The sequence below is a fragment of the Dasypus novemcinctus genome, chromosome 1 (assembly GCF_030445035.2).
Source record: "Dasypus novemcinctus isolate mDasNov1 chromosome 1, mDasNov1.1.hap2, whole genome shotgun sequence".
NCBI lineage: Eukaryota > Metazoa > Chordata > Mammalia > Cingulata > Dasypodidae > Dasypus > Dasypus novemcinctus.
This window is the reverse complement of record NC_080673.1, coordinates 38,402,356-38,413,054: the sequence shown is the minus strand read 5'-3', so window position 1 is coordinate 38,413,054 and position 10,699 is coordinate 38,402,356. Positions and strand designations below refer to the sequence as shown.

Here is a 10,699-nt window from a genome sequence, read left to right as displayed (position 1 = left end):
AAAGGAATTGTTAGGTAAAGAAGACTGAGCAAGGGAAAACAGGAAGGAGTAGCAGTATACCAGAATTTCAAGAGAAAAGGATTCAAGAGGTAATATGGGGACAATAGTAGCAGATGTTTAAGAGAAGTCAAGTAGGAAGAGGCTTGAATGCAGGCCATTACATTTAGAATTACCAAATCACTGCTGACTTTAAGGAGAGCAGTTTAAGAAAATGGTAATGGTGAAAATTAAGTTCAAATGGGCTTCAGAGTGAACAAGATTCAAAGAAGCTGAATTAATATTTGTTAATTTTATGAAGATGGGAAATAAAACAAAAGGTGAAGATAAGATAAAATGGATAAAAGATGTTTGATGTCTTTTCTCACAACCACACTACATCTCTAATTATCCTGATTCTGCTAATATTAGCAATTGTTGAATAAATTAAAAGAGGTTGGGGAGCAGATGTAGCTCAAGTAGAGCTTCTGATTCCCATGTACAAGGTCTCAGTTTTGATCCCTGGTACCTCCTAAAAACAAAGAAACAAATGATAAAAGCAACTCACATTGGGGAGCAGCTGTACCTCAGTGGTTGAGCACCTACTTTCCCATGTACAAGGTCCTGGGTTCAATCTCCAGTAACTCCAAGAAAAAAAATAAAAAGAGGTTTACCTAGTCTTTTGCTAATAAATTCAAAACCCTCTGGGTTATGGTTCAGTGCCTAAACAGTGTGATATTCCAGAAAATAAAATATTTCTGATTCACAACTCAGATTCTGTGGAGGTATATGTGTGAGTGTAAGTGGGGTAGGGATAATAACGAGCTGTGACGTCTCAAATAAATGAAACCTCTTTTAATTCTTAAGAAGTTCTTATTTAATACTTCAAAGATTTGTTGGTATGTCTCTTATTTATATCAAGGATTTTCAATTCCACATAAGGAAATGCAAGAACACCAGGGTTTCTTATGGGATTCATTCATGAGCTCTTTGGCTCACCTATCCTCTTCTTCTCAAGCTCTGGCCCTCGGCCCTAGTCTCCCTCCCTCCCTCCCTTCCATCCTGCGTTCCTTCCTAAGAGAAAGGATGCACTTAGGTTGGTATAGAAGCTATGCAAGTAAGGGTAACTTACTGGATGGCTTGGGGGATTTTAATTTTAATACATTTTTTTTCAGGGTAAATGGTAAGTAGAGAGAATAGGAGTTAAAATTTGGGGGCAGGAACCAAGGTCTCCAGATAAAATGCCCAGTCAATGTAAATATCCTGAATGTATAAGTATGCTATGGATCATATTTAGTGTTATGTTTTCAAACAAATGTTTTACTTTTAAAAATAACTAACTTATCACAGCATACACTTTCTGGTTGGAAGAAAAATGTAGTCAAATGAATGCTAGGAGGGTTGTTTATAAATGTATAATTTCAACCTGTCTTTGGAATATTTAAAAGTTTTTAAATGCATTTTCCATGTATTTTTAAAAGAAGTTCGATAGACCCTGGGAAAAGAATAGAGAGGATGTGGATTCTGGTCTCCACGAGATGTTTTAAAGAGTAGATTTTCATTTCTGTTAGGAAGGAATGTTTCTCCTGTCTTCCTGGGTTTGCTTGTTAACAGAAAAGGACTTTATAAATTCCTCCACAAAGGCCAGCCATTGTTCAATTCAGTGAGTTTTAGCTTAAAGTATTGGTTTAAACCATTCAAATCAAAATGCATGAAACAACATTTTTACTTTCCAGTGTACCTATCACTCTGGGTGGTGTGGAGAGGAGGAAGGGGTTTTTCTGGTTGTTATTTGTTTGTTTTTGCTTTAAAGTCCTCCTTTTCCTTGGGTACTGTCCGTCCTTTGATACAGACTTATAAAAATTTTAAAACCGATAGAGCTATTTTAAAGATAAAAAATATATAACTTTATTTTTAAAGCACTAATATGTCTCAGTTACATTTAGCTACAGTACAAAGAATAATGAAATAGCACCAGGGAAAGTTTTAGCGGATTGTAAAGAATCTTGACTGCTTTACCTTTCTTAATTTTCCCTCCCACCTCTCCAAACAAATAACCAACCCAAAGTGCCCCTCTCCGGCTCGCTCTCTTCAGCCTATTGGGTGGGCAGGGGCCTGACTTTCATGCGAGCAGCCCTCAGGGAATAATCTGCTCCCCGGAAGGGGACCCAGACCACTCCGTTCTCAATCTCGTAAGGACTGTTGTTCCTGGGGTCGTAGAAGCCCCCCGCGTAGTAAACGCCGTTGAGATTGGCCGCTTGGCAGTTGTTGTACCACCAGCCGCCTCCGTAGATCTCCGCACAGTTCTCCTCCCACTGGTCTGCATCCCGGTCGAAGGTGCTGAAGCGCATGCCGGCGTGAGAAGTGTACTCGGAGCCTTCCTCCTCAGACCCCTCGATCAGCGCGTCGCCGGCCGTGCCCGCATAGGAGGACACCTGCAGGGCATAGCCTTCAGCCTCGGAGCCCACCCGGACGTGGTATTCCGCGTCAACCCTGTTCCCATCCCAGTCTTCTAATTCAACCCGCAGGACGGCGCCCCTCAGGGTTATTAAGTGCAGGTATTCATTGCCTAGCCAGAATTCTCCTTCCCCCTTGTCATTCAGGCTGCCGAAACCTCTCTTGTAGTCTTGCCAGGTCCGGTTAAAATTCTGTGATCCATCCATTCTTTGCTGGATCAAAAGCCATCCTCCCACACCGGTCTCTTGATCGCAATAAACAGAAAAAATCTTACTGGATCCTGGTAGCTTGACATTGAAAACGCCACTTTGGGCACCTGAAGGATGTGTTTGGAGGACATCATCACAGTCTAAAAAACAAATTAAGCTGGTTGGAAGAAGTTATTCTCATTTAATTCACAAAGACAGGTATGGCCCATATTAAATGATGGCAAATACTGGCTTCCTTTCCCTTCCTTCTTTCCTATCCCTCCTTCAATCCCTCCTTTCTTTTTCCCTCCTTCCCTCCTTCCTTTCTTCCTGAAAGAATGCGCTTACTTTGGGATAAGACCTATGCAAAGGAGGGGCTATTTGCACCTACAAATTGCAATTTTCCTCAATGGAATTGGAATTTTACTCATGCATACTGATTAATAGCAAGTAACCAGCAAAGACATGTAAGCAACAATTAATACCAATATAACTTTTTCTTCATCTGACCTAAATGCCCACTGAGACACATGTTAAAAATCCAGTTAATGAAATGGGTGACAAATTCAACAATGCACATTTTGAATACTGAAATAATTTTGTTAAACAAACTCAAAATTGAGTTTCAGAAGGTTTCATTCATTCAACAATTATTTATTGAGTGATTACTCTATGCACTGTTAAGCATTTGGGAATACAGAGATGAACATGATAGACAAAGTTCCTGCCCTCGTGGAACTTACAGTCTAGGAAGAAAAACAACCCAAAAAAGGTGTAATTTCAATAAAGTGTGATAGAATGTTAGGAAAGAAGGGCAAGGTGCTATGGGAAGCACGTTGCAGGAACAACTGACTTAGTCTAGGGTGTCAGGGAAGGCTTCCTGAAAGGAGAAGTGTGGGTACCTCTGGAACTGCGAGCTCTAGCATGGCCTGTCTTGACGCTATGTTCTTCACTGAGGGCTTTACTGTCAGCTTCGTCTGCCATTTTATAGCTCTTGCTTTCTTTGAAAGTCACGCTACTGCTTCCAAATTGCTTCCTGTGACTTGATGTTTTACCGCTGGAAGGGATCTCAGCTTCACTAAAGTGATGAGAACTGGTTTCCCCCATGTGTGATGAACTGCCAGATTCTGAGCGCCCAGACTCTCTGAACACAGATGATAAGAATGATTTTCCAGTTGAGTCAGCGTCAAAAAAAGCAGCTTCGCCGGGGTGCATACGATGAAATTCATCCAGGCTACCCCTGCCAGGCAAAATATGGGAAAGGTCCAGTTCAACTGCATCACCACAGTCAGACCCATCTTCGGAGTTCACTACCTCTTTGACCACTTCTTTGTGACCATCACTCCCTATGGTAGTCTTGGTAACAGTTTTCGAGCATGAATGACGAGTGGTGGTTGTGCTACCTGATGTGACCTTCTCACCACCAATCAGGAGCTCTTTATCTCCTTTAGAAGTGACCAGTTTACTTGTGGGGAATTCTTCCTCTGTCCCTGGTCTTATACTTCCTGTTACCTCTTCAAATTTACCCCAGTCTGGTTTGGTAGGCCGGGTATTCCCATGGCCTGTGCTATCTGGCCTGAAACTCCCATGCCCAGAACTCCCAGAACTCCCGGAGCTCCAAGAGCTACTACTACTACCATGACTGGAGCTCCCAGAGCTCCAAGAGCCAGCACTACTAGATCCAGAGCCCCCAGAGGTCCAAGAGCCACCAGCACCACTAGATCCAGAGCCCCCAGGTTTCCAAGAGCCACCAGCACTACTAGATCCAGAGCCCCCAGGTTTCCAAGTGCCAGCACTACCAGTTCCAGAACCCCCAGGTTTCCAAGTGCCAGAACTACCAGTTCCAGAGCTCCCAGGATTCCAAGTGCCAGCACTACCAGTTCCAGAGCTCCCAGGATTCCAAGTGCCAGCACTACCAGTTCCAGAGCTCCCAGGATTCCAAGTGCCAGCACTACCAGTTCCAGAGCTCCCAGGATTCCAAGTGCCAGCACTACCAGTTCCAGAGCTCCCAGGATTCCAAGTGCCAGCACTTTCAGAGTCAGGGTTCCTGGAGCTTCCAGGCTCTAATCCTGTTCCATGAGATACGTCTCCTCGGGTATGCCCACCACCACCGGGCCTCTCTAATACCATTTTCATCTGCTGTACTTCAATTAGTGCTTTCCATTCTGGAGGGGCTTTCTGAAGCTGGCTCTTGAACTCTCCAGGAACCAAGTCAGGAATTGGGCTCATTTTCATCACTGGTAAGTGTTGCTGATCTCTAGAGGGAAGTAAGTTTTTGGCAATGACCTGTTGAAGTTGCCTTTGCTGGTCTTCATAGTCATTTAGATTGACTTGATGTACTAAAGCCCTACTGCATGACCCTTTGCAAGCTCGGATCTTAATATCAATGTCCACCTAGAGGAAAGGAAGGGAAAGATAAGTAGAATAGGTAGATTAAATATAGAAACTATGTCTTTTCAGTTCCTTGTAGTTCCTTTATTTTTTGGAAACTGTTCTCACTTCTTTGTCTTGGAGACCTACGAACCAATACTCCAGTTTCCAGTGATGCAGCAGACTTAGTGAAAGATATGCTAAGTATTTGTGCCCTTGCTCCCTGTAAGGCCAGTCAGGGTAAGCATCAAGAGCCAGTTGAATTGATCTTAGACTTAGAACGGATCAAGGGTAAGGTGCTATTCCTGTACAAACTAAAAGTTCCTCAGTGAGACTGAGGCCAAAGACTCACAGGCATCAGGGTGTCACAGGAAGAGCTAGGGCTTTGGAATCGGACTGTCAAGGACTAAATGTTTGCTTTTGAAATTTACTATCCGTATGTCCTTGGGAAATGTACATAACAGCTCTGAACTTGTTCCTTCATCTTTAGAGTGGGAAAAATAATACTTCTTTCATAGGTGAATAATGGATATAGCACTTTGCTCTGCATATAGTAGACATGTAATAAATGATTGTTACCTTCCTTTTCCTTGCTATGCAAAAAGAAGTAAATCTGGCACGCACTTACCTCCAATCGTTTCATCTCTATCAACTGATCCCTGACATTTTTCTGCAGAAGCTGGATACGTTGAACTTGTTCTATGACTTTGCGCTTCAATTTCTCGATTCTGATCCTCAGATCATCTGTCACTTGCATATATGTATTATCACGGTCTGAAATAGAAAATACAGGTAATGAAGTAGCTGTTGAATGATTTGGTTTTAAGAGGCCCCTCCAAAAAGGAAATATGCATATAAATATCACACGTTTTATTCTGATTGCAATTTGTTCTGGACTTTTTATTAGTATCCTATTAGGTATTTGATTTTTCTACTAAATCATGTCCTGCAGTTATACGGACATGACATGACATTTAAGATGCTCAACTAGTAATTAGTAATCCAAATAAATACAGAAGAATGAATTACTCTGGCATTTTAAAGATGTTATAATGGGATAAAGTGATCAGTTTCATCATATTTCAACTATTTTATCAGGGAACTTGAACATATTATCAAGTTTTCTTATTAAGAGGCTTCTGTTCCTATCTAAAGATTTGAAATTGTTCCTGAGCTTTGAAACATCAAGAGGATCACTCACTTGCCAGTTGAGTGTCTATGTTGTAGCATAGACATTAAATTACTCAGGAATATAGTTTCCATGACTTTTAGTGCAAGGTTATTGCCATTTAAAAATTATGTAAGGCTTCACTTGAAAGACCTTATCCAACTTTGCCTTTCATGCTATCACTGAAAGAAAAGATCTCATTTTCTCTAAAAAGAATCAAAGCAAAGGTTCAGGAACTGGGACCTCACTAAACTTCCTACCCATGCCCAGTGGGAATTGGGTGTTTTCTGCCCTAATGGGCATCCTTATGGAAAAAGGCAGCATATTTTTTGAAATGAGTGTCCTATAAGAAAGATATAACATGATTCTATATTTTTAATTTGGAAATATCTACATAATAAGCTCTGTAGTATCTGTGAATTCAGTTCCTAACTCTATTCATGATAGCTTTGTGTCTTTGTGTAAGTCCTTGGCTTTTCAGTTTTCTTTATAAACTGGAAGTGAAAAAATCTACTCAAAAGGTCTGGCGTATTTTATTTTCATCATATTCTCTTGTAAAGAACACACTTAAATTCTAGTCTTCAATTCAAAATTCTGACTTGTGTTATAATCTTAACCAAGTCTAAATTAAGCTTTTTTACATTATAAAACTATCAAAAACAAGCTCCTCCTTAAAATTCAAGGATATGGTGGAGACATGTGTTTCTATACTGAGTTCTTTGGAATACAATTGTCCTTGCTATTAGGATACATGATATTTATTTGGGATTTTTATTGCTAGTTTTTGCTATAAAGTCAAAGCACTAAATACATAATACTCACTATCTTCCCTGGAAAAGTCCCCTCTCAAAATTTCCATTAGATTTCTGGTCAATGAATTAGAATCCTTATTGTTCTTCTGATAATCGAAGAGTGAATTTCTGAGCTTCTCGATCCTGTTTGTAAAATCGTGATGGACTTCATCAATCAGCCCTTTCATCCTGCAGCCAGAAGGGCATTTGTAGTTCTGAAAGTGAAGGGGAGAAACTATATTAAGGGTTTATCACTCAGATCCAGAACATGTTTGTAGAATTCCATGCCACCCCCATTGCTCCCCTCCCCCATCTCTTCAGAGCATCTATCGGCCTAAAAGTGGTTAAGAGGACTGGTTAGAGATCATAGAGAAATTCTGGAATGAGGGCCCACTTACCCGTAAATTAGGTCCCATGACACCTTGAAGTGACAATACTCAGGCTCCTAGGTGTTGCCTCAACACATCTTTTAAATTCAATCTACTAATCCTACTAATGATCCAGGCTTAAGGAGGTATTTGTTATCTTGGTAATTAAAAGTGAGCCCTTAGATCTAGTTCTTTGACATTGTCTTCTTTAACTTGGAGTGGAAGGTGCCATTGGATTATTTCCTTTATTTCCTGTGGGAGATGGTTTCTGTGACCCACTGGGCCAACCTCTGCTAGCACTTTAGCATCCCTGGAAAAAGATTCTCTCACTCCCATCCCCACTGCTCACCCAGTCTTCATCAGAGCAGAAGGGCCAGTCTGTTTCTGTGCAGGTAGATTGCTGTCTTTCCGGAACTCTTGGGCCACGCACACCTCCTCCTTCAGTTAAAAATTCACCTTCAGGGGTATCTGTAGTCTTTAGAGATTCACACACACACACATACACAAAACAAGAGAACAAGGTTACCAACTTAGAAAGAGACAGTGGTGTGCCTGAAAGTCCAAGGAAGAAACAAGACTTTCACAGAGGTTCAGAGCATCAACTTGGAGGCCTCCACAAATGCTGGAGTCTTCTCTTTTAAATGAAAATTCTAATATGCATTTCACAGGGTAGTTATTAAAATGGAAGGAGATTAGGTATACAGATTTCTTAGCTGTGCTTGATACTAAATAAACATTTAATAAGTGGTATCCATTATAAAAGGGAAATTATTTGAATCAACAAGACTAGTTAAATTTTACCTTTCTGTTTTCATTCATGTCTGACAATAGAAAGATAGATAAAACATTTCAGAATTCTTTCTCCTGTGATTCCTACTTTAGTAGGGAAAAACCCACCCTACCTTAAGTTAGTGCCTGTCTTTCCTTCAGTTTTCTACCAAAACCCTTAGTGATAGATCCATAATTTTGGCAAGTATATAACAAGGACACAAGTGTGGCCACTTCAGAATCAGAAATGTTTTGTAGATTAGTCACACGAGCAATAATTTCTTTTAACATGAAAAAAAAAGTAGGCAAAATGCAAAAATAGCAGTCCATGACTGACAACTGTTTTGAACTCCTCAAAATCAGAAATACAGATTTGATAAATTTCTGTTGTGATCCATGAGGTTAAATAAGATAGAAAAAATTCATCCAGCAAGACTTTATATTCTAATGAATGAATGCAAGTTTTAGGTTTTAGCTATTTTTTTTACTATGCCACCAACTTACATGGATTTTATCATAATTATTTTAACATGAAATAGTTACTCATGTAATTAGTTAACATGTACAGTCTCATTTTCATTTTAAAAATTACCCACACAATAATAATAATTAGAGAAAGCAAAAACAATTTAAAGGAGAAAGTGCTTTACTTTTTTTCTAATAAATAAAATAATTTTGCAAACATATTTTAGAATAAATGGTACAACAATAATAGGCAAAAACTGAATATTTTTTCAGCTAACAAGGGAGAGATGAGGAATAGTTTAAACCTCTGTATCATCCAAAATATCACTTTAGAAAATGATTTTCATTTTTCAAAAAATGTTTACTTATTATTATACTGTAAGGGAGAAAATTAACTTAGAAAACCTTCTTTAGTTATGAGCAGTAAAGAGCAAGAAATAAAATATAATAATTTATGTCTTGGATAAGTAACCAGAAAGGAGCTGAGTCTCTTGAACATATGTCATGTTTTTATAAGATCAAAGTATTTTAGAAGCCCTGCTGAGTGAACTTTCTCTTCTCTCACATAGGTTTCCTGAGTTAGGTTTTAGAAATTATTGCAATATTTACTAGTTTCTTAAAAGAACAAAATTGCTTCCAAAATATTGTTTTGCCTTATCATTTTGCCTCTTCTGATTTTGTTGTGTAATTTGTTTTCAATGAAAGCTCATTTGCTTTTTTCTTTGTCTTGAAAGAAACACCAAACCAACCTTTCAGAAAAAACTATATTAAAAGCAACTGTTTTGGGGGTGTGGATGTAGCTCAAGTGGTTGAGCGCCTGCTTCCCATGTCTGAGGTCCCAGGTTCAATCCCTGGTACCTCCTAAAAACAAAAACAAACAAATGAAAAAAGCCAGCTCTCACTGGGGAGCAGATGTAGCACAAGTTGGTTGAGTGCCTTCATCCCACATACAAGGCCCTGGCTTTCACTCTCTGGTACCTGCCCCCATCCCCGCAAAAAAAAAAAAAAAAAAAAAAAAGCAACTGCTCTGTTTATTATGAACATTTAACAAGAAATTAAGAATGAGAGAAAAAAATTCTTACCATGAAGAGGTTTTGTTCTCTTAACTAGCATTATGATAATACCCTGAGGCTTTATAGCAAAAAAGATGGCAAAGATTTCTTGCCTATTTTTTAAAAAGCAATGTTACTGCTAAGCCTGAGTTACAGATGTTAAATCTTCCCTTGTGAATTCATACCCTTTGGTCCATCAAGTTCTCCCTCTTGAGATTACATTCCACTATCTCTTGTTCTATCAAGCCCATCTAGGAACTTGCCTCAGTGGGCTAGAGCTTATAAGGATAACAGCGTGTTAGGACATAGACAAAGTGAACTCAACCATCAACTCCGTAGAATAAACACCAGAGAAAGAAAGAAGAGAAAATAAAGAGACCTTACCCATACTGTGCCCACCACACTCAGCACCAGGCAGAAGAGCTTCACGGAAAACATCTTTTTGGAGGGTGGGGCTGGTTCATGGGGAACACAGCAGCTGAAAGGAAGCAGGACAGCCTTCACTCTCGTCCCCATCGCATTTAAACCTGCAGGAAGAATGGTTAATCATTACCTGTGCCCCATGTAGAGGGTCACTATGCACTCTATAATCCTTTGCTCCTTTTTCAAGGTTGATGTCCCAAAAATTCTTGCTCAATTTCCCCAAACTTGTTTGCTTCCGATAAGCCGTTGTTTCTCTGGCCAGCAGTTAGGGGAAGATCCCACATTCCAGGAACAGAAAAACTTTTGAAAATGCAGAGGCACATATGAGGATGAATCCATACTTCTGTACATGAAGGCATATGGAATATGGAGACTAAGACAGGCTAGCTATAGCCCACTGGGAAGGAGATTTAGAAAATGATATTTCACTTAACATAGGAATTGCGGTAGGGTGATCCGGTTTTTGAAAAATCACCGTGGTGGTAGGCTGACTTGAAGGACTTCGACAAGGTTACTTTTAACAAACTCTTTTCCTGTAGCTGAAATGGTTAAGATAGCAGGCCCTAGAGCCAAAAAGTCTGGATTCATAATCCCAGCTACACCATTTCCCAGCTAAGATTCCTTTTCTGTAAAATGAGGATAATGATAGTCTACCGCACAAGCTCTGTGGAAA

General features: G+C 39.7%; 1 protein-coding gene across 1 annotated transcript; it reads right to left on the bottom strand.

The window, feature by feature from the left end:
* Positions 1–1,859: 1,859 nt before the first annotated feature.
* On the bottom strand, positions 1,860–10,144 carry FGA (fibrinogen alpha chain). The gene is made up of 6 exons (XM_012522222.3): positions 9,988–10,144; positions 7,668–7,793; positions 6,982–7,165; positions 5,620–5,765; positions 3,524–5,015; positions 1,860–2,782 (listed from the first exon to the last, which is right to left on the bottom strand). The coding sequence occupies exons 1-6, from the start codon at positions 10,117–10,119 to the stop codon at positions 2,073–2,075; spliced, it is 2,790 nt and encodes a 929-aa protein (XP_012377676.2). The 5' UTR covers positions 10,120–10,144; the 3' UTR covers positions 1,860–2,072.
* Between the last annotated feature and the right edge of the window lie 555 nt (positions 10,145–10,699).

What these genes read in the sequence shown, in the direction of transcription:
- FGA (XM_012522222.3), bottom strand. Translation starts at nt 10,119, where the DNA reads ATGGGGACGAGAGTGAAGGCTGTCCTGCTTCCTTTCAGCTGCTGTGTT. An exon ending in TCTGCTCTGATGAAGACTGG is followed by an intron (nt 7,166 to 7,667) that starts GTGAGCAGTGGG and finishes CTTCACTTTCAG; the next exon opens with AACTACAAATGCCCTTCTGG. An exon ending in GGACTTTTCCAGGGAAGATA is followed by an intron (nt 5,766 to 6,981) that starts GTGAGTATTATG and finishes TTTCTATTTCAG; the next exon opens with ACCGTGATAATACATATATG.